The 24,786-nt window shown below is 36.4% G+C and overlaps 1 protein-coding gene across 1 annotated transcript in view; it reads left to right on the top strand.

The window, feature by feature from the left end:
- The window catches only part of SLC9A9 (solute carrier family 9 member A9), a 535,038-nt gene that overhangs the window by 140,546 nt on the left and 369,706 nt on the right, over positions 1-24,786 (top strand). Inside the window, exon 5 of the mRNA XM_057739599.1 lies at positions 4,578-4,693. Within this exon, the coding sequence (XP_057595582.1) occupies positions 4,578-4,693 (116 nt within the window). The remainder of the gene's footprint in view (positions 1-4,577; positions 4,694-24,786) is intronic.

The following is a 24,786-nucleotide window of genomic DNA, read 5'->3' as shown; positions in this document are numbered from 1 at the left end:
GAAAAAAAAAGGAAACTGAGAGATTGAAACTATCCATAAAATGTGAACAAATAAATAAAGATGCTTATCCAGAGGAATGTCTGAGTATAGAAATCAGAAATCTAGGTGCAGATTTTAACCTTTGTATTGCTTCCAAAGCCTGCTGGTGCTGGGGCTTTCCCACTGCAGAGTGAGGTCCACGTAATGGTCTGTTTCACATGTTTTCACAGGTAGGGATGTGGCTCTTCTGACAGTTAACAGGCCCGGTCCACACAGCTGTCTCCAAACTGACAGCAATTCCCCTTGCTTATCTCCAGCAATTCAAAAAACTGCCTTTTCCAGTAGATCTGTTCATACATAGCTTGATCAAGACTATTTTTAAAAAAGATGTATTCTTTTTAAAAAATACAGAGAGAGACTAAGATGGCATACTTACAAATCATCTAAGCAGTTGAGCCTTCTGGAACTTTTTGTTTTGAAACATTTTTGCAACATACCTTTAGGTGTGGAGATTTAATAGTGTGAGACAAGCTCATGAAATTTAAAGCTTAGTTTAGTCACAAACACTCAATAAAGCGAGTATGTGGAACAATTGTGTAGGACATTTCCTCAAATTCTTTTGTACCCAGTGCCTTCTGTTAGCATAAGTGACATGACTGCCATCCTGTGATACTCTGCTCTTTGAAGGCAGGTCATGGATTTTCACCTTTGCATCCTCTGTAGCATAAGCACTCTGCTTTTTAAAGAATAGCACTAAGTGGATATTTGTTGAAATCAATGTTATCAACAATTTTGCTTTTTATATGGCAGTTCTGCTTCCGCCCATCCCTATGACCTGGGCTGTCCCTAACCACAGACTGACCCCAGGAGGACATCTCACTGGGGCCCACCATCTTCACGGCACTGCGTGTCGTGGACTTCACTGGCTTCCCTCTCCCCATCAGACCACATCTTTCCTGTATCCTGAGCCATCGGAAATACTTTCTGTGAAGTGCTGATAGAACATACCACTCTGTGAGAATGTGGTGGTTGCTAGTGGGTTCATTGTTTTTATCCTCCCGGTTAATATAGTTATAAATAGCTAGTTATAATAATGTAGCCTCAATAACAATAGGTATTTGTTTTAAAAAGTGCCTGGCACATAATAGATACACGCTAATTATTGACATTATAATTACCAGTGACAATTACCATTGTTATCAGTGATAATAACAAAATGATCATATTAAGCTCATAGTGCACTGGGTTTTGTTTTTTGTTTTTGTTTTTCCTGCTTTTTAAGGTATTATCTCAAGGAAGATATTGAAATTATAGTTATTTTGTGTCCAGGAGTTGATTTGGAGTAAACAAGTCATTTACTTTCTTTTTTTAAAAAAACAAACTGTGTGAATAGTGGGGGGGGGGGGTGTACATGCATGTGTGTTTCCCTTGATTTCAAAGCGATTTCAAAGCAATTCCAAAGCTTTATAGAATGGCGGTTACGTACGCAGATTTTGACATCCAGCTGCCTGGGTTCAAATCCAGCTCTGTCACTAGCTGTCTTCTGCGACCTTAGGCAACTTACTTAACCTCCCTGAATCCTAATTTTCACCTCTGTAAAAAGGAATTATTATAGTACCTAACTCAAGTATTGTAAAGATTAAATGACATAATGAATGTCTATTGTGTCACATAATAGCACGCACTAATGTACATTGTTTTTTTTTTATTATGACTGTTATTTGAAAAGAACTGGAAAATTCAGAAAAGGAAAAAAGAAAATAGCCACATGTAATTCCATTTTATAACCACTATTAACATCCCAGACTATATGCTTCTGATCTTTTTCTGTTTATATGTATGCCTACGTTCAATTTTTTATAAAATTAGAAATTATTATATATTGCCACTTCATAATTTGCTTTATCAATTTACTTTTCTGTGCCTAACACACTCTTGTATATAGTATAAATAATTGCATATTAATTCATTATGTTTGTGTTCTGTAATTTATCCACTGGACATTTAGATTGCTTTGAATTTTTCACTCATGAATAGCAGTAGTCTGAAATAATCTAAATACTCACCTTTTGGTGTGTATTCAGATTGATTTCTTGGCAAAAATTTATAGAAAATTATTTGATAAGCTACAGAATATAAAAAATTAAATACTTTTAAAATAGATTGTCAAACTGTCAAATTATAAAGACTTTAATTTTATCTTCATCAGTAGTATATAAGGCTTCTAGTTTCCATGTAACCTTGCCAAGCCTGGGTAATATATACTCATGAACATATTTTTTTAATCTTATCCAATCTAATGGCTTCTATAGGGCAATATGGGGCAAGTCATTTTAATTCTGAGCCTCGGATTCCTAACCTGTAAAATTAACTAATGGGTATAGAATTCAGAAATATAGTCACAGGTCATAAAACTGATGTTGATTCCAGAGCCTGTCCGTGCTCCATATTGGAAGTGTAGCTCAAATGAGAAAGGACTGTGGTGAAGCTGGGTTAGCACCAGGTGAGGCTGAAGGGATGGCTATCAGAGAGCCTTTCCCTGGTAATGTCGTGACTGTCCAGATGTCTGTGTTCATCAGACATGCAGATTCGAATTCAGAGGGTGATGTGCATAACATGTATAATCATTGATAAAATCGATGATTATTCTTATTGCCATCTGCCTTGCTGTAAAATGCATGCTCCATAAGGAGCATGATGTTTTTAAACACAGCACAGAGCCTGACAATAGTAGGGGTTCCATAATAAATACCTATTGAATAAACAAATAAGCTGAATGAATCTACCCTTGACCTGTCCAGAGGCTGCACACCCTGATAACCAGCAGAATGCCCTCCCCCAAAAGTGTAGGTGAGCTGCCATGATTAACGCCTCTTCCCAGAAACCATCGCTGTGTCCTATGACGCGGTCTTTCTCAGATATGTTAATACCTGCAGCCTGGTTAAGATTCAGCCTCCCCTGCTAGAATCCACACACTTCACAGCGATGTTGGGTGTCTCTGCTCGAACTCGTGTTGGTTGTCTTAATAGTTCAACTCACAGGTAGTATTATTTCCAAGTTCTTAGGGATACTCCATTGCTGCTGCTTTGTCCTATGTAGAACAACCGCCTATGGACTAGTTGGGAGTGTATTATATAAGAGAACATATAATGTAAGCTATAGACCTGTTCACCTAGGCAATATGATGTGGTGGTTAAAAGCCTGGCATCTGAAGTCAGATTCCTCAGTTCAAATCTGGGTCCCACAGTTTAATAGCTGTGTCACCTTGAGCAAGTTACTGAAGTCTTGTTTTCTTATCTATAAAATGCAAATAGTACCTACCTTATAGGATCAATGTGTGGATGAAATGAGTTCAAACATGTGAAGAAGTAGAAATATTACCTATTTTGATAATTCCTATTAGCTGTAATAATAATCTCATTGAGAATTTACTATGTGTCAAAACCTGAATATATATTACCTCAGATAATCCTTAAAAGGACTCTGTAGACTAACCATTATTGTGATCCCTACCTCAGGAATAAGGATATTGAGGCTCAGAAGATTTTAGTAATGTTCTAAAGTCACATAGCTAGTGAGTGGTAGAAACTGGATTTAAATGCAGGTTTGTCTGAAATATTCTCTCATAGAGAAGTTTTTCTTAAGAGAATTTGAAATAACTACATTCTCATTGACATTACAATTTTGAATATCTGATTTCTATTCTTTTTAGTCACGCTCATAACCCTCGAACACTTTTCAAGAAAATAATTTTAAATGCGTGTGAATAACTACACGACCATCTATTGGTCCGAGGGTCTGTAGTTTCTAAGGACTCTTACAGTCACTTTTAGTGATTCTACTATGGTCCAGTTCACCAATCTCTGTATTTCCTCTACTAGGATTTAGAAAAATCAGTCAATTAAATAATTAAATACAATTTAAAAGCTATAGGGTGGCAAACGAGGACCCAAAACAGATAATTTGCATTCCATGATACAGGTTTGGTAAACATAATCTCATGAAAAGAACAGCTTTCCTTGCAAGATCAAAATGTAACCATTTCAGGATTCATTTTCAACAGTGTGTTGAAGTTACAGGTGCACTCACCTAGCAGTGATTCTCTACTAGGTGTGGATGTGTCCTGACACCATCAGTAGTAGAGACTCATCTATGGTAAAGCAACTGGTTGACTGAGTGCCCTGTGAGTGGCCAATATCCTTCTCATCACAGTGACAGACTTGAAATTTGAACTCTTTTCAGACACCCTAACAGACAAAACAATAAAACTGAAAAGCAATCCATTTACAGATGTCAACCCAGTCTCTGTATTTGTGGGCATGATTTGCTATGCCATATTTCACAGATAATTTTTTATATCCTTGAGACCTGTTTTCATTGAAGTCACTATAAAATGTTCTGTTACCTTTTGCCAGGCAAATGAGCTCTGAAATTTGGTAGACGGTGTACTGAGAACTTGCATGGCCACAAATTGGCAGGATAGTGGTAATCTGTGCATCACGCTTATTTAGGAAGCCCATTAGAATGTTAGCTATGACAGCATGGGTTTACGCAGGATTGAACTTGATGATTGAAGATCATATTTTTCTCGTCAACAGGTTAATTATGTATGGCTTTGTGAAGGCTATGGTATATGCTGACCAGCTGAAAAATGGAGACTTTCATTTCACTGACTGTTTGTTTTTTGGTTCACTGATGTCTGCTACAGATCCAGGTAATTGCCCAAATTATATGTTTGCTTCTTTCTAAGAGTCAAACATTTAAATTGAATTTTTCTCTAAAGACCATCACCTGAGTCTACATAATAATAATTCCTTATTCCTTTTCACTTGCAGTTGACATATCTGTTAGTGATTACAAAAAAAAAAAGAAAAGAAAAGAAATGCGAATATTCTAACAGCTCTCAGAAAAATGGTTCTGAAAGCAATTTAAGTAATGGGAAAGAATTTAAAATTCATTGTTTGTTTTTCTAGAATATGTAGCTGTTTTGAGCTGTGGTCCTTAGTTTCTCTCTATTTAACTTGTTTTCTTTCAAAAATGCTCTACTGAATTAAATGATAAAAAATAATTTTTAACTTGTTTACTATTTAACATTTCAAACATCTTAAGAGTAGGGAGAATAGTAAAGAGAATTGTCATATACCCTTCAAATTATCAAATTATGATAATTATCAAATATGGCCAATGTTTTTATCTATACCCTTCTACATTCTTTCTCACTATGACTAAATAAAGTTAAAGCAGATCCCAGAATCATATCATTTTATTTGTAAATGTTTTGAAAAATGACCATTGTCATTATAAAACCTAAAAATATTAATAATCTTTTTTAGTATTATCAAAGAGCTAACCTCTGTTCAAATAGCCCCAGTTGTCTTTTTGTCATTATTATTATTAGTTTGTGTAGTAGTTTGTACAAATTAGGACCCAGATAAGGGCAATACATTACAATTGATGGATATGACTATTGAGTTTCTTTTAATCTATATCTTCCCCTTCCAAATCTATTTTTCTTGTCACTTATTCGTTGCAAATAAAAGGCAAGTTGTCTTGTGGTTGAATTAAATGTGGTTGCTTAAAATGTTCCTTTAGCTACTGTATTTCTTGTAAACTGATGGTTAAATCTAGAGGTTTAATCAGATCAGGGTTCATCTTCTTTGGCAAGATTACTTGCTTGCTATGAGACTCTCTAGCATCGCATCAGGAAGCACATAGTGTTTAGTGACTCAGCTGTCAGCCTGATCCATCACACTACTGAAATGCTTCTCCAGCAGAAATCACCAGAATATACCTGTAGTTGAACAAGATGCATTTATTACATGCTGTAATGAAGAGAATGCTCACTAGAGGAACCATGGGACCTCTCAGAGTGTTAGAAAGGATTTGTTATAGGACTTGGGCTTATGCTTGGTGATTTTAGGGGAGACCTAAGGAATTGGGGCTTTGCTTGGGATTAGATGCTGTCAGAAAGCATGAGTGAGTGGGCATTTTAGTAAGTCTTATCTAGCAGGAGGAAAGACTGAATAGAGCCTAAAGCTACAATTGGTAAAGAAGCAGCACCACTTATAATAGCCAGGATAGGGGTGTTGTGGTTTGGACAGTGTTCATTCTTTGTGTTTAGATGGAATTACACAGTGGCCTTGTTTTTGTCTTGATCCATCATGGTCACAGAGTGAACTCATCTGATGTTTTCTGTGAAACTGTTTACACTCAATAAGAGAACAACAAGACCCAGCTGATAGTACCAGGCCAGCTCCCATATACCAGGGGCTGCTTTTGTCTTTCTTAGAATGGCCTTCTGACCAGTGGTATTGGCACCATGTGGTAGCTTGTTTTAAATGCAGAATCTCAGGCTCAACCTCAGAGCTACTGAATCAGATCCTAGAATATAACAATATCGTCAGGTGGTTTATATGCACAGTAAAGTCTGAGACGCTCTTAATGTTAGGCTTCCCCATTTTAGCCAATGGCTTTAGTACCTATTGATGGTTATGCTTAGTCTAGGATTTATTAGGGGTTACAAACCAGTGGTATGCTAATTCTGTCCTGCCTTTTGCATGCATTAGCTGGTACTCTCCTGAAAGAAGCAATTTTCCAGATCAACTATTTGAGTACCCTGTGATATTATTTGAACAAAAAAATCAGGATAAATTATTGATTCTTTTTGTTTATTTTCTGTTTTTCTAATTTTCAAAAATAATGAGTTGTTTCTCTAGCATCTCCTACATATGATCAAGGAGGTGGGTTTTTGGCTTCTTTTAAGTATCATATCAACACATAGATTTAAACATAGTTGATGTGTTTCAATCTACTATTGTAATTACACTTTTTGATAATCAAAATATTCCATTGTTGACAACTGGAAGCCTCTTCAGGCTTCTCCTGTATCCTTTTGTCATGAACCAAATAATCTTTCGTAGATTTCTTGTTTTGGAGCAGGACTAGGTGTCCCAAACTTATCTTGTATGTTTCCTGAACCCTGACTTGGAACCAGACATTTCTCCAAGAAGCTTTGGTTCTAAGAGGGAAATTTATTTAGAGACCAAAATGTGGGCACTGGGTGTTTTCATTGCTATTGGATTGGTCATTGTTTCTAGATACTTTCATTTGTTTTGAAGGAGAAATAATATCACAAATGCATATTAATATTATTAGTTCCAATTTAGGGTTATAGGAATTTAACTTAACAGCCTTGAATTATTTTGCATTTAAATTTTTCTTCTGCCTACTTTTCTTCTTTCTGTTATGTTAATATAATTTCTTTTTCTTTTTTGGGGAGGGCTGCGTTGGGTCTTCACTGCTGCACGCGGGCTTTCTCTAGTTGCGGCGAGCAGCGGCTACTCTTCGTTGCAGTACGCGGGCTTCTCATTGCAATGGCTTCTGTTGTGGAGTACAGGCTCTAGGTGTGTGGGCTTCAGTAGCTGCAGCACGTGGGCTTAACAGTTGTGGCTCACAGGCTCTGGAGCACAGGCTCCGTAGTTGTGGCGCACGGGCTTAGTTGCTCCTCAGCAGGTGGGATCTTCTCAGACCAGGGATCAAACCCATGCCCCCTGTGTTGGCAGGCGGATTCTTAACCACTGAGCCACCAGGGAAATCCCACATTAATATAATTTTTTACTTACTTTAAATATATATTTTCAAAGTTACATACACGTATTATTACTAAAAATTTGATTATTGAAAACTGCCTACATTTCATTGTGGTTCTTTTTAACCTTTGTATATGTGCCACTAGGATGAACAGTTAAAAATCACTCTGATTTAAGAGCCCTTGAAATTATCCTCTGTGTGGTTAAGCCACAAGTCAAGTATACAATAATGTTCGTTTCATTTTGCTTTTAATTTTTGTTTTAAAATTAGATTAAATATCTATAGTATTCCAAAATGAAAACCATAGAACAAAAGAAGAGAATTCTAGCTTCTATACCTGTCCTCTCTACCCCAATTTTTCAACCATTTTGGTTGGTGTTTAGTTTACCCTTCTATTTTTAAATCTAAGCACATAAACATGAGCACACTCGACTATACACTACTGCACACATGGTTCATCACCTTGCTTTTCTTTAATTAACAGTACTTCAGAGAGTAATCCATAGCAACACATAAAGAGTTTTCTCATTTTCTTTTATAGCTGCCGATACTCTACAGTTTATTCAACCAGTTGTCTGTCGATGGACATTTGGGTTCTTTTTTGTCTTTCGCAATTATTAATGGTGTTATGATTAATAACCTTAAAATTAATAGCCTTTCACATTTTGCCACTGTTTCTTTGGAATAGATTTCTAGAAACAGGTTAAAAGGTATTTGTAATTTTCCTAGATGCCAAATTCCTCCCCATAAAGTCTGTACCATTTTGCATTCACACCAGCAATGTGTGACAGTATCTGCTCTGCACAGCCTTGCCAAAGCAGAATTCTGTTGTAATTTTCGGTTTTTGCCCATACAATAGGTGAGGATTTGTATCTTTTGGTGGTTTGACTTAGTACTTTTCTAATTATGAGTAAGACTGAGTATTTGTTCATACGTTTAGGAGACATATGCATTTTTTTGCCTGGAAACCAAATGTTTATAAGATGCCTGTTTCCCAGGAAGTTTATCTTTTATTTTTCATGTTTTAGAAGCCCTTAATATACTATGGATATTAGCCCTTTGTCTGTAATATGAATTATAAATACTTTCTGCAGTTTTCTTTAGTCTGTTTTATTTTGCTTATGGGATGTGGGAGGGAAAAAGCATTTTTTAATGTATGATATTGACCTGTTTCCTGGAAGAGGATGAAATGAAAGTATATCGCAGATTTGGAACCTGAGGTGTCGATTAGAGGATCGGAGCCCCAGAGTGGTGTACAGGGATAGACTGCTCCATCTCCAGGGCCGGAGATGACCTGCCACTAAATCATAGCTGCAACATTTCATGCTACTATCTCCCAGCCCCAGGGAAATGCAGAAGTCCCTTGGCATCATGGAAGCAAGGCCTGAAGATAAAGTTTTTGAACCCATCAGTGATTTCTAATTTCTTAGGGTTGTTGGATACTTTGCTTTTCATGGTGGGTCCCATTTTAGGTCACCTTTGCACAGATCTGCATGCTGAAAAGCATTGCATTCACTGTTTCTTGGTCTCAATGCTAATGGCCAAGTTGTATTCTATGGAGTGATTCAGCCAGCTGCAAGTATAAGTGTGTTGTGTTCAAGCTTTGCTCCATCTGTGACTAGTGATAGTCCTGAGGTTATGTTTACATGACACAGGAAAACTGATTAAAATAGAAAAAAAAAAATCTAGCTCAGTAAGATGGTTGTTTATCTGCGTTGTATCAAACAACTGAGCTGACTGAATTTTTCAAAACACAGGATGGACACACAGCCATAAGAGAATCCTGGGAACCAAGTCCATTTTCCAAGTCTGGCACAGACCAGTTGTGCAATTTTGGGCACCACTTAGCCTCTCTAGATTTTATGGGTTCTTGAAAATGGAAGATATGCAATCTCACCTTTCTCAGCCCCGTCATTTTACAGATGAAGAAACTGACTTTTCATCTGTAAAATGGAAAGTTTCAACTAGAGCCCTTTCCAGCTCTAACATTTCGCGCTTCTTATTTCTGAGACTGGTCTTCTAATTTTAAATCAAATTTTTATTTTAATGTAGTTAAAAGTGAACCCTAAGCCCTCCACTAGACATTCTGGGGTTTTAACCCCAACTCAGAAATGTTAGAGAAGATCTCACGTAGCAGTCCCACAAATGAACAGGAATACTTAAGCTCCCTTTTCTTCTGGGAGCTAATTGTTATATTAAAACACACTGAACCTACTCTCTGCTAAATTGGTGCAATTTAAGATCTTCAACAACCTTTAAACACCTAGTTAATCTTACCCCACAATTATTCATTTATTGCCTAAATTATTGTGACTCACTAATTTATGAAAGAGAACCTATGCTCTCGGGTCTGATTTTTCTTGGCTTTCTTTAAATTAATTTTTTCCCATTTAGCCTCAGCTAAATCTTAGCGAGCTGTTATTAACTATTCCTATTTTTTCTTTTATAGATACATATTTAGACTTAAATCTAATTCTTCTTGCATGTTTCAGACTATCTTCAGCCAATTTTCAGTGTACCTCCAGTTAGGATGAGTTGGGTATTATTTGATTGATTTAATTTCCTCCTTTCCTCACTGATGAAGATCTTGCTGATGACATAAAGGTCATCAGCAGCCCTTAACAGAAAGAGTGGATAACTAAAGGCAGAGCCCCCAAAGAGACCATGTATGAGAAATTGAAGGATATGGGAAGAGAGGAGTACTTGGAGGGCTTGATCAATGAACACATCTTCATGTGTGTTTAGACAAGGACAGATTGGAGGATGGGGGAAGGGAGAGAAACAATCAACAAAATGGCTACTGAGTAAAAGTACCAACACCTGGAAATTGATGCCAGAGTTAATATCCCCCATTTTACAAATGGCCAAAGCCCATTAGGAAACTCTCTGGCCTCATACTATCCTCCTGTCTCTCTCATCACTAACTTATATCCCAGTTTGGTAAATTTAGATTATCCAAGATAATAATTTTTCTTATTAAGTCTGAAATGTCCCTTTTTTAGGGTGGGTGAGATAGAGAGGTCTTTAAGGTATGTAAAGACGCTTGGGAACCCCACTGTACCCATGTGCTATTCCTTGAACACACCAGTCTTTTTTTTTTTAATTAAAGTATAGTTGATTTATAATATTATATTAGTTTCAGATGTACAACATAGTGATTCAGTATTTTATACTCCATTTAAAGTTATTACAAAACAATAGTTATATTTCCCTGTGTTGTACAATATATCCTTATTTATTTTACACATATTAGTTTGTATCTCTTAATACCATACCCCTATCTGGCCCCTCCCCACCACTGGTAAACACTAGATTGTTCTTTATACCTGTGAGTCTGTTTCTGTTTTGCTACATACATTCATCTGTTTTATTTTTTAGAGCCCATGTATGTGATAACATAGTGTATTTTTCTTTCTCTGTCTGACTTATTTCACTAAGCATGATACCCTGTAGGTCCATCCACACTGTTTCAAATGACAGAATTTTATTCCTTTTTATTGCCAAGTAATATTCCATTGTGTATATATATACCACATCTTCTTTATCCATTTGTCTGTTGATGGACACTTAGGTTGCTTCCATATCTTGGCTATTGTAAATAATGCTATGAACATTGGGGTAACATGTATCTTTTGGAATTAGTGTTTTCATTTTCTTTGGATATATACCCAGAAGTGGGATTGCTGGATCACATGATAGTTCTATTTTTAGTTTTGGGGTATCCTCTATACTGTTTTCCATAGTGGCTGCAACAATTTACAGTCCCACTAGCAGTGTACTAGAGTTCCCTTTTTACCACATCCTTGCCAACATCTGTTATTTGTAGAATTTTTGATGATAGCCATTTTGACAGGTGTGAGGTGATATTTCATTGTGGTTGTGATTTGCATCTCTCTGGTGATTAGCAATGTTGAGCATTTTTTCATGTGCCCATTGGCCATCTGTATATCTTCTTTGAAAAAATGTCTATTCAGGTCTTCTGTCCATTTTCTAATCAGGCTGTTTGTTTTTTGATACTGAATTGTATGAACTGTTTATATATTTTGGATATTAACCCCTTATTGGTTATACCATTTACAAATATTCTCTCCCATTCAGTAGGTTGCCTTCATTTTGTCAGTGTTTACCTTTGCTATGCAAACGTTTTTAAGATTAATTAGGTCCCATTTATTTATTTTTGCTTTTATTTGTTTTGCCTTAGAAGATAGATCCAAAAAAATATTGCTAAGATTTATGTCAAAGAGTGTTCTGCCTATATTCTCTTCTAGAAGCTTTATGGTTTCCAGTCTTATATTTAGGTCTTTAATTCCTTTTGAGTTTATTTTTGTATATGGTGTGAGGAAATGTTCTAATCTCATTGCTTTACATGTAGCTGTCCAGTTTTCCCATCACCACTTACTGAACAGACTGTCTTTTCTCCATTGTATACTCTTGCCTTCCTTGTCGTAGATTAATTGACTGTAAGAGTATGGATTTATTTATGGACTCTCTATTCTGTTCCATTGATCTATGTGTCTGTTTTTGTGCCACTACCATGCTGTTTTGATTACTGTTGCTTTGTATAGTCTGAAGTCAGAGAGTGTGATACCTCCAGCTTTGTTCTTTTTTCTGAAGATTGCTTTGGCAATCCTGGGTCTTTGTGGTGCCATATAAACTTTAGGATTATTTGTTCTAGTTCTGTGAAAAATGTCAAGGGTATTTTAATAGGGATTGCATTAAATCTGTAGATTGCTTCAGGTAGTATGGATATTTTAACAATATTAATTCTTTTAATCTGAGAACATGAGATCTCTTTCCATTTACTTGTACCATTTTCAAATTCCTTCATCAGTGTTTTATAGTTTTCAGAGTATAGGTCTTTCATCTCCTTAGTTTAGTTTTTTTCTGTTTTTTTTAGATTTTTTTCTGGTTTTCCCCTGTCTTTTCACTCTTATATTTCTAGTATTTAGAAGAGTAGGTTTTCAATAAATGCTTGTTAAATTAATGAATTAATAAATTTGTGGAAGAAACTGCTAGAGCAAAGCATGGAGCTTGAAAGAGTCTCTCTTCTCAAATATGAAATGTGAAGCAGTTGAATATTCCAACTCACCCTTGGAGATAAGGAGTCTCATGGCCCCAGGAGGAACAGTGACTCAAGATGAAGGTGGAACTCCTAGCACATTAGCTGAACTTCCAGCACAAGCTGAGTGGAAATATTAGTTTCCGTTCTCCAAAAAAAGAGATTCAGCTAAAACAAAAATATGTGTCTTTCTTTTTGTTCAACCATGCAACCAATATTTCTTCCCCCCTTTTCCTCGGTGGTCAGTGGCTTAATACTTTCCAGAAAGCACCAAGCCATAGATTATAGACTTGCAGAAGCAGTTATAACAGTGTGGGTTTTTTTCAGGTTGGAAGATGTCCAAAATAGGAGCTTCCTTTAGGAAAAGGAAGAACTCAGCACAATGCATATTAAGTATTAATCACCCAGAAGATGCCAGAAACTCATCCTGGTATTTACAGAACTGACATTTCTTCCAAGGTCTCCAGGAAGCCATTCATTCAAGCACACGTGGGCTGTGCATTTTCTCACTTCATCAATTTCCCTGCTTCCTATTTGAATTAAAATATCTTCATTTTATATAATGCAGCTGCATTGATACGCAGATACACTGTGCTATTTTGAACTCCAGAAGTATTAGTCCAGTATTTAAAACTAGAAAATAATTCTTACTTTGTATATTTGTGCTATTTTCTCTCAAGAAAATTAATCCACTTTTTCCTGATTTAGGTAACCTCAGATAGGGCTTCCTCGAGCGTTGCTCTGTCCAATATGGTGGCTATGAGCCACACCTAGCTACTTGAAATGTGCTAGCCAAAATTGACGGGCTGTATGTATAAAATACACCCTAGATTTCAAAGACTTAATGTGAAAAAAAAGTAAAATATCTCATTGATAATTTTTATACTGATTACATTTTGAAATTATAATATTGAGTTAAATAATATATACTAGTAGAATTAATTTTGCCCATTTCTTTTTACTTTTTTTTTTGGCCACATTGCACATCGCATGGGATTTCAGTTCTCCAACCAGGGATGGAACGCGTCCCTCCCCTCCCCCCTCCCCCACCCCCGCAGTGCAAGCACAGGAGTGTTAACTACTGGATCACCAGGGAAGTCCCACTTTTTACTTTTTTAATGTGGTTACTAGAAAATTTTAAATTACATATGTGGCTTACATTATATTTTTATTGAACAGCACTGCTATAAAGCAATATAAATAGGGAGCTGTTGTAAGCCAAAAAATATGATTTTCCCCCAGGTTTATTGAGATATTATTGACATATAATATATGTACATTTAAAGTGTACAGTGTGATGATTTGATACCCATATGTATCATGAAATGATTACCACAATATGGTTGGTTAACACCTCTATCCCCTCACATAATTACCGTGTGTGTGTGTGTGTGTGTGTGTGTGTGTGTGTGTGTGTGTTTATGGTGATAACATTCAAGATATACTCTCAAGAATTTTCAAGTGTGTAATACAGTATTGTTAACTATATTCAGTGTATTGTATCTTAGATCATCAGAATTTATTCATCTTATAGCTGGATGTTTGTACCCCATTTCCCCTATTTCCAGCCCCTGGCAACCACCATTGTACTCTCTGCTTCTATGAGTTCAGCTTTTTTTGATTCCACTCAAAAATGTGATCTTTAATAGAAATACCACAATTTAAAATTGAGTAGAAAAATTAAGCACATACATCCATGAAACACACTGCACAGATTACGGCATTTGGTGAAATACAGTCACTTCACTTTTACAAGATTGAACTAATATGTCTGAAATTTTTTTTCTAAAGTCTCTTTTCTTGGTCTTATTTTTCTGCTCCAACACACAGTAACCCATAAACTAGTTCACACTCATGCTTCAGAAGCAAAGCAAGGAGAAATAAGAGTAAATATATGTATGATTTAAATACAGTGTATATGCCATTCAAAACTATAAATACAACCTCTGACTTGAGAGAAGCAGATTAAATAAATGCCTGTCCAAATGTCTCAATTGTGTTCCTTTCTCATAGTAGGACATAAATAACAAGTTCTCAAAGCCTGACAATCTCAGAGTTGTTTATTTTAATGCCCATTACTGTTTTGTTTTTTGTAGCTTGTCAGAAATTCAAGAAACTTGACATTTATTTTGTTAGCCCTGTTTCAAAGTAAGTTGATGCATTTAATGTCCCTAAATTGGGTAGGCTCAATGTCAGGAATAAATATTCATCTCTAAGGAGTAAAGAGACTACCTGTGTAACCAGTTGGGAAAATACAATCCATATTCTTTTCATTAAGTTAAAAAATCTAGTTAATGTAAATTGTTAGTTCAGTGCTCCAATTAAACATACATAGTGCTTAATAGAATCCATTTCATTTGTTTGTTTGTTTTGGCTGCACTTGCAGGGCTTGCAGGATCTTAGTTCCCCCACCAGGGAGCAAACCTAGGTCCCTGCAGTGAAAGCACAGAGTCTTAACCACTGGACCACCAGGAAATTCCCGAGAATCCATTTCTTTATCACTATCAATATTAAATAATATTTAAGGACTAGAACTAGGAAAGCATCTACAGATGTCCCAAAGTACAGAAGGTCTGCTGAGTTTTGCCCAGTGCATAGTAAATATTTATTGAATAAATAGAGCGGTCATTGAATATTGGTTAGAAACACTGTCCATGGCATGGGATAGGCCCGTGTTTAAATCCCTGTTCTGTCTGATCCATTTGAGCCTCAGTTGATGATGATAACAAGACGTATTTTAAAGGTTCTTTATAAGAATCAAGTGAGATAACATTTTAAAAAATTGTTAACTTGTTATTTTTATGCTATGCTAAGATGAGGCTGCTATTTTACCATCAGCAAGAGAAACATGCACATTTTTGCTTGCTTTCCTGGTAATAGTAATGGATTTCCGTAAATCTAAATACTTGGTTAGTGGAATGTTCCCTCGACCAACTCCATATGTTCATGAGTTGGGAGTGTAATACATATAATGTGGCAATTTTGCTTTGGATAAAACACAAATATGCTTTTGTTTTTATATTTCACAGGTAGAAGATAGTAATATGTGAAAGCAAATCCCAGACATTGGCTTTTATCCCCATGTATTTTGGTATGCAGCTCTATAATTATGAACATTATTCTTACATAACCATGGAGCCATTATCAAACCTGCAAAATTTCCCATAATCTACTGATATCATCTAATACCCAGTCCACATTCAATTTCTCTGATTTTTGCCTTTTACTTTAATCAGAACCCAAACAAGCTTCACATTCGACATTTAGGTGCTATATCTCTGCATTCTCTTTTAGTCCAGAGCAGTGTTTCCCTCTTTCACTCCCCCCTCCGCCCCACTTTTTACATTACTGACTTGAGGAAATTGATCAGCTCGATAGGATGTCCCACATTCTAGATTTGTCTTTTCGCTTACCAGTGGTATCGTTTAATTGTTCTTGTGTTTCCATTTTGAAAGTTAGTTCAAAACATCTTAATTAAATTCGGGCTCACCAGTTTTTGCAAAAACGCTGCATAGGGGATGCTGTTTAGCTCATGCTGCATCATATCAGAAGTTACATATTCTCTGGGTGTTGACTTTTAGTGATGTTAAGGGTGATCAGTTGGGTTCAGGTGGTGACAGCCTGATTGCTGCTTGTGAATTTTCCCATGAAACTTTCATGTAATAGTTTCATCCATTGATGCTTATTGTCTGAACCCATTAGTTTCACTAAGATTGACAAAATAGTGATTCTTTTTTAATTTTATGATTTCTTTCAAATTATTAGCTAGAATTATTGTTGCTGCAAAAAAAAAAACCTATGTTATTACTTTAAACCAATGCTTATATTATCTAAAAGGAACGTGTAGATAATATCTAGATCTTTGGTCAAATAAAGCAACTGTAAACAAATTTCCATTTTAAACATCTGGCTTAAAACATAGACCCAATGTCATCATCACAACTACAATATTAACAGTAATTTTTGTCGTAGGCAACATACTCGTTCTCCAAAAATATCCATGTACTTATCTCCAGAATTTGTGAATATGTTACCTTACTTTGCTAAAGGGGCTTTGCAGATGTGATTAAAGACCTTGCTGTGTGGATATTACCCTGAATTATCTGGGTGGGCCCAATGTTATGGGTCTCTAAAAACCAGAAAACGTTTCCTGGCTGTGATCAGGGATAGATGTGACTATGGAAGAAAGGCACAGAGAGAGAAAATTTTTCTAGTTTTGAAGATGGAGGGAAGGAGCTATTAACCAAGGAATGTGGAGGGTGGTCTCTAGAAGCTGAAAAGGACAAGGAAACCAGTTCTCTCTTAGAGCCTCCAGAAAGGAATGCTGACCCCTTGACTTTATCCCATTGAGACTCATGTCAGACTTCTGACCTCCAGAACTATAAGATAATACATTTGTGTTGTTTTAAGCCACTAAATTTGTGATAATTTGTTACAGCAACAATAGAAAACATATAATTTTGTGTTATCAGATATATAGCTAGATTTAAATTTCACAAATTGTCTCATAAAACTTTTTATAGCTTCTCTATTAGACCAAGGATCAAGACAATATCTGCACATTGCTTTAGATGATATAAGGAGTAATTTAAAATAATAAAATTGAAGAATATTTTTGCAGAAAGAGACTTTAGAAATCATTTAATGTAACACTCATTTTACAAAAGAGCAAGCTAAGGTTTAGAGGTGAATGACTTGACCCTAAGATAGTCATGTCGAAACAACATTATAATCACTGTAAAAAATTCATGAAGGTCTACAGTGAGTTCTGGGAAAGTGATGACCTTAACTTGGCTTTCTTGCCTTTTATTACTCACTCTAACCTACCTGATTTTGCTAAAATCACATAGATGCCTATATGCAACCGAGTGCTAGTGAAGCAGTGAGCTCATCACAAGTGAAGTAATAAGCACTGAGCTTTCTCTACCATGGGTAGCATGAGCATCTAGATGCCATCTTACAGATGTTTTTAGATGGAGATTGAAAAGCTATGGTTACTCAGCAAAGGTTTGGGTTTGCAGAAAGCTGTGGATCTTGGGGATGGAAAAGGGGGAATAGGCTGACCTGCCTGACCCTGTATGAGTGAACTTGGTCTCCTTGATTACTGGGCAAAGGGGTAGCCTCCTCCAGGTGTCTGAGGGTAACCCACCTGCTTCTACACCACTGACCTAATTTCTGCCACTTACAGGACTACTGTCTTGGAGGATAGTCCAACAGTCTTAAGCCCATTAACCCAACAAAGAAAGGTAAAAATACAACATAGCTTTTCAGCAGCCTGAGAGAAGAGCAGTCAAAACAAACAGAAAACACACACGCGTGCGCACACACACACACGGAATAAATTTCTGAAGCTGTCACAGGACAATTTGAACAGCTTTCTTATAAGAAAAGTTAAGAGGATCAAGGGCAGATAAAATTCATGATTTTTCCAAGTAAACAATTGAATAGATAAATAAAAGGATGATGCAATTGAGACCTTCCCCCCACAACGGAGAATCATCTGGTCCAAAATGTCAGCAGTGCCAAAACTGAGAAACTCGTATTAGCTAATTTCTTGGGTCAGGGTTTAGCCCCTTAGGGAGAGACAACATTGGTAATCCACCAGCCCCAGGATCTGTACGGAAAGAGAATACCTAAGATTCTCGTCACCTCCTTTCCCCAGGAGATCTTTTGTATTGCCCTGATATCACTCCCATGAAAACCTGTTCTAGTATCTAGCTAATTGGGCACGCTTTGCGTGGCAAGGAACTGGGCAATAATCACTCCATGGAATGCAAGTGAGCCAAAAGGCTGGCGCTTAACGTGCTTTCCTCTGATTTGTCTTTTCATGGCTGTGTATAACTGCCCTTTGCTGGAGTGAGATGTGCCCTTCCCACATCCCTCGCCTCCCTTCCATGAGCAGCAATTCAAAACAGGCTTCCTGCTTCCTGAGGATTCCTTATGGCCTTTGTTGGTATTAGTATTGTTGTTTGTTAGTTCTAATTCCATTTTCTTTGTATGCTTTCTCTATCATTGATATAGAGGAGGAAGCCAGTAGCTTATACTAGCTCATCATCTTGGTGATGGGAAGAATGCTATGACAAAAACACCACTTTTACCCAAATTAATATAAAAATTTAATGAAATTCAGATGAAAACCTAACACTTTAAAAACTAGAACTGGATAAAGTTATCTTAAAGTTTATAAAGTAGAGTAAAAGCATGAGGGGAACTGCCTAACCAGATATAAGAATACACTACAAAGTTATAATCAAATTAATATGGTACTGGCATAGGAATAGGGATACTAGTGGAAAAGAATAGAGGATCTAGAAACAAGTCTTGGTACAAATGAAAATTTGAGGAGTGGTATCTCAGTTCAGTGGGGAAAGGACTGTGTATTTAACAAATAGTACTTGCACAATTGGCTGGCTATCCATTTAGAAAATGTAAAAATTGGACACATCTAACCATTTACAGAAATATATCTAGAAGGATTAAAAAGTAAATTTAAAAATAAAGAAAAAGAACTCCTGCAAAAAGTCTGTAAATTTGTATTTTCAGATTATAGACAAGAAAATTCTTAACAAAGAATGGAAACCCAGAATCTATAAATAAAGAATAGACATATTTGACTATATAAAATTGTTTTAAAACAATTTTTAATTGTTTAAATTTGTTGGGGGGAAAGCATTTAAATACAGAGGACAGAGTATTATTATCTCTAATATACAAAGACCCTTAAAAAGGACAATCTGGCAATAAATAACAGAAAAATGGACAAAGACAATAAAGAGGTAATTCATAGAAGTACAAATCCACTTGGGCCACAAATGTGAGAAGTTATTCAAACTCATCAGAAATCATAGAAATGTAAAATAAAGTAACAGCATATCATTTTACCCCTAGCAGTTTGGCAACAATTATAACACCAAGTAACAGTCATTGCTGGCAGGGAGACAGGGAAAAGTGGACTCTTACACGTTTATAGTGGAAATTTAAATCATTAACACACTTTTGGAAAGCAATTTGGCAAAGCTATTAGAATTTAAAATACATAGCCCCTTCTCCCAGTGATCTGACTCCTGGGAGGCTGTCCCACATAAGTAAAAAGACTGGTTTTTAAGGATATATAGACAGGGATGCTTATTGCAACATTTTTTTTTAAGTGGAGGGGAAAAAAAAGAAGCAAAGTGAATCCTATCAATAACGGAATTGTTGGATTGGTTGCAGGACATCTACACGATGTCATGTAGCTATTAAAAAAAGAAACTTAGTGCTCTTCCAGCTGACTTCAGAGTTTTCCAGGAGGCATCGTTGACTATGTAAAGCAAAGTGAAGAAAAGTATATATATGAATCAAATTTTTTAAAAACAACAACCATCCCCGTGTATTTGTGTATAGATAACTAACTCCCATGCCTGTATTTACATATACATATATATGTATAAATCAGGACTCCTGGGGTATAACTGTAGAAACTGCTGTTTTTCTCCCATTGCTCCTTTAAAAATATTCTTTTAAAAGGCTACTCCTTTCCCGTGTAGATAAAAACTTTTGGTCTTTAAGTTACAATCAGAGTCTCAATTCAGCAATGAACATGTCCAATATCATGTAATATTGCAAGTTTTCAGTTTAACTTAAGACTTTGCCCCGTATCTCTTAGCCTGTTGAAAACAGGTTGGTTGGGGTCTTCTTTCTCACGTGCCTCATCTACCCCTTGCTAGATGCAGTTCCTGACTCCTAGAAGATGGGGGCAGAGAGGCAGTAAGGAAATTTTTTATTTGATTAATGATAAGCCACCATTAGAGCAGCAGGATAGCCACATCCCATTAGATTTCTCAGGTGAGAGTTGACCAATATTCCACTGTGTTCCCAAACTCCAGGGGTCACATCTTAAGCTGTCTGATGGTCTAGGCAAAGATCCTTTTCATAGGCTTGAGATGAGGTCAAACACCCCCAGCCCTCCCCATGTGGAAGTGTAAGTTTCACAATTCACAAGTCGCAGAAGAACACCATTTACAAATCATAACCTGCTAGGCTAGAGTCTAGAGACCTTTTCACATTTTTAAGGTAGGTGAGAGGTTTAAAGGAGTCATGTAACTGGTTTTTGGATAAGTACTTGTGCATCTCACAGTGGAAAATGTTATTTTTTCTTTGCTCCTTAGTTTGAACTTCTGATTTAATGTGTTACAAATGTGTGTGTACATGATTAATATAAAGAGAATTGTTGTATGAAGAGATATTGGTGGGACATATATAGATTGTAAAGTTGGTTTACTTTGGAAGGAAAGGAAGAGATGGAGAAAAGGGAGACATCCCCAAAAGGAAAATAAAATAAAATAAAAGACTATTAAAACAAAGCAAACAAAAAATCAAAGAGTATGTACAATGTGGCATTTATGTATTTATGCATTTATATGGAAGCACATCTGTGTGTGCAAAAAAGAAAACCTCAAAATTTCATAGAAATGGGAAAATTGATGAAGTTTTTAATGTCATGTTAGTAAACCACTATGAAGTGTAATGAGGAGATCTTAAAGGAAGTTCTTCAAACTCGGTATGATATTATGCGTACTGTGAAGTAAAAAAAAATTCAGTGACTTTGCATATTACATGTAAATCACACATCTTGACTTGCTCTGGCAGCTAAAGTGTGCTGAGAATCCCAAGTGCTTGATGAAGCCAAGGGCACTGGGTGTTGGCTTTCACAAGGAGACTACTGGCTCATGTTAATTGAATTTACAATATTCGCTCTGGAATTATCCTGTCTGAAGCGCAAATTAAATGCATGGATGATAATTCATTTATTGAAATTAGAAGCCAAGAAGAATATAGATACAAAGTCAAAGTCTCTGCTTTGCTAATACTGAGCCCAACCAGCTTCTACTTGACAAGTGTTGTAGCACCATGCTATTTTTATTATTGGGCATTGGGAGATCTAAGGTCTAGTTCAGTTCCTGGTACTAACTCATAGGGCAAATTCAGGTGGCCACTTAACCTTTCTAGGCTTAGTTTCCTTATATATTCCAAGAGGAATTAGACAGTTGCTGAGGTCACTCACTTCCTGTTCTCCATTAGTGATCCTCCAACTTGAGTGTACATAAAACTCACTTGGAGAGTTTGTTAAAATGCAGATTGCTGGGCTCTGCTTCCAGAGATTCTGATTCAGTAGGTCTAGGTGGAATCCAGAACTACAATTCTAACAAATGTCTAGTTGATGCTAATGATGGTAGTCCAAAAGCCTAATGACTATAAGAATTGATGAGTGAAATATCCACATTCATGAATAAACATGGTGAGTCGTAGATAGTGAAGTAGGCTCAGTACTTTTAGGTTGTGGTAAATAATCAGTTCACGCACTTGTAGGACGTGTATGTAATTTCAAGATTGGCAAAAACTAACTTTCTAGCATAATCGTAGTAAAGATAAATTCTCACCACCATATGTATTCCTTCCTCAGAGAATGTGAACTGTAAAAGTCCTAGCTCCCAGTTCACAAAAGTGTAGAAGGTGCTGCTACAAAACCTCTGAGCGGTGGTGACCTCCCTCCTGAGATGCACCAGACTGTCTCCTGGCAGTCTCCATTACCCAGCTTTCCCAGCATGTGCTACCTAAAATCACAGCTAGGTGTCACTCTAATTCCGGGCCTAGTTGGTTTCAAGGGGAAAGGAAGTATGAGCCAGGGCACTGGGGAATAAATACATTACCAGCTCCTATGTTTGTGGGTTAAAGCATTTAAGAGAGCGCCTAGGAAATTCTCCACATAAAAGGATCACAGTTAAGGATGGATCATAAACTTTCAATCCCAAGAGGAATTGCCACTAAAAATAAAATAGGTATGTGATGGTGTAGGAGAGTTAACTAAAAATGGGTCAGGATAGGGCCTTCCAGCGACCAAATTATCCTGGATATTGAAAGTATCTGTTCATTAAGGCAAGATTAGTGTCATGGGTAAATGGAGCGCCACATTTTAGTGCTTTAACTTCTCTGAACCTCATTTTCCATGCCCTTAAAATAGATAGTGTAAAAACAAAACAAAACATCAACTACCTTCAGTTTCTTCACAGAATTCTTGGGACTTCAAATGAAATGTTGTTATTTGTAAATTGCTAGGTGTTATTAAACAAATTTTTACTAACATTGAGCTATTCTAAGTCACTTTATGACTTTTTAGGTGACACTGACATAACATTCTTATTTGTTGACAATTGAACATAAAATTGCCAGATATCCATTCTTTTCTTAAGTAACCATGATGAAATAACTGTTTTCTCATGACATTTCATTACTTCTCCACCCACTTTGATGGGAAATCCCAAATGTAAAAAGATGAAAAAGAAACAACAATTAAATTGTGTATATCTTTGTGTGAATTTTCTACTTTTTGTAGCATCCAGTGTACATTATTTATTTTTATTGAAGTACAGTTGATTTATGATGTTGTGGTAATTACTGCTGTACAGCAAAGTGACTCAGGTATACATATGTATACATTCTTTTTTTGATATTCTTTTCCATTATGGTTTATCATTATAGTTCTCTGTGCTATACAGTTGTTCATCCATTCTATATATAAGAGCTTACATTTACTAACCCCAACCTCCCACCCCATCCCTCCCCCAAACCTCTCTCCCTTGGCAACCACCAATCTGTTCTCTCTGCTTGTGATTCTGTTTCTGTTTCACACAGGTTCATTTGTGTCATATTTTAGATTCCACATATAAGTGATATCATATGGTATTTGTCTTTCTCTTTCTGACTTACTTCATTTAGTATAATAATCTCTAGTTGCATCCATGTTGCTGCAAATGGCATTATTTTGTTCTTTTTTATGGCCAAGTAGTATTCCATTGTATGTCCGTACCACATCTTCTTTGTCCATTCATCTGTCGATCGACATTTAGGTTGTTTCCATGTCTTGGCTATTGTGAATAGTGCTGCTATGAACCTAGGGTTGCGTGTATCTTTTTGAATTATAGTTTTGTCCAGATATATGCCCAGGAGTGGAATTGCTGGATCATATGGTAATTCAATTATTAGTTTTCTGAGGAACCTTTTCCCACAGTGATTGCACCAACTTACATTCCCGACAACAGTGTGGAAGGGTTCCCTTTTCTCCACATCCTCTATAGCTATTATTGTTTGTAGACTTTCTGATGATGGCCATTCTGACTGGTGTGAAGTGGTACCTCTTTGTAGTTTTGATTTACATTTCTCTAATAAAGCGATGTTGAGCATCTTTTCATGTGCCTATTGGCCATCTCTATTTCTTCTCTGGAGAAGTGTCTATTTAGGTTTCCTGCCCATTTTTGGATTGGGTCGTTTGTTTTTTTGTTGTTAAGTTGTATGAGCTGTTTGTATATTTGAGGAATTAAGCCCTTGTCGGTCTCATCATTTGCAAATATTTTCTCTCATTCTGTAGATTGTCCTTTTGTTTTGTTGATAGTTTCCCAGTGTACATTATATAAATATTTAAAATTCAGAGTAGTTTCCCTGGGCTTCCAGATGCTGCTCCTGGAGTCATATCAGGCATCACAAAATGTAGTATAGAAGTTTGAATACTAGCCTCTGTTTTGGATTATATAGAGCATGGAATAATTGAGCATGAGTGCTTTAACCTTTTATTCCTTACTCACCCATCCCTCCTCACCCCATTCTTACACAACCACAAGTTGTAAAGCCAAATTCAGATCTGTGTTTGGGTTGGTACTTTGCTGCTTTTTCAAACCAGTTCCACTTCTCTAATTAAAGGCTCCTTTTCTTCATAATTTGACTGCCAGTCCACACCTTGAGTCACTGACTATAGCTTATCCCACATAATGTGTGTCTACAATCACTGTTGACCATAGCCACCCTCTGAGTGCATGGGCACAAAATATGACTTCTTATCCTGCAGGGTGCCCAAGGGTAGGGTTTTCCCTGTAACAAATTCTCCAGCTTGGCAAAATGAGTATCATTGTCTCCTCAGCATAATCAGATAGAAGCATTGGACAAATGAGCAGCATTGAGTTTTCTTCTTTTCTATTATTAACACTTTGAGGAAATAAGAGTCTTCCAAAATGAAAGGCATTTTTATATACCATACTTCCAAGTCACTATTTTCATTTAACATTTAAGTTTAGGGGGAAGAAAGCCACCTCTATCCTTTAAAGTTTGCTGCAGTGTAACTATTCCAG

The sequence above is a fragment of the Hippopotamus amphibius genome, chromosome 6, assembly GCF_030028045.1.
Source record: "Hippopotamus amphibius kiboko isolate mHipAmp2 chromosome 6, mHipAmp2.hap2, whole genome shotgun sequence".
NCBI lineage: Eukaryota > Metazoa > Chordata > Mammalia > Artiodactyla > Hippopotamidae > Hippopotamus > Hippopotamus amphibius.
The sequence above is the reverse complement of the archived record's forward strand: the minus strand, read 5'-3'. Positions and strand labels throughout refer to the sequence as shown.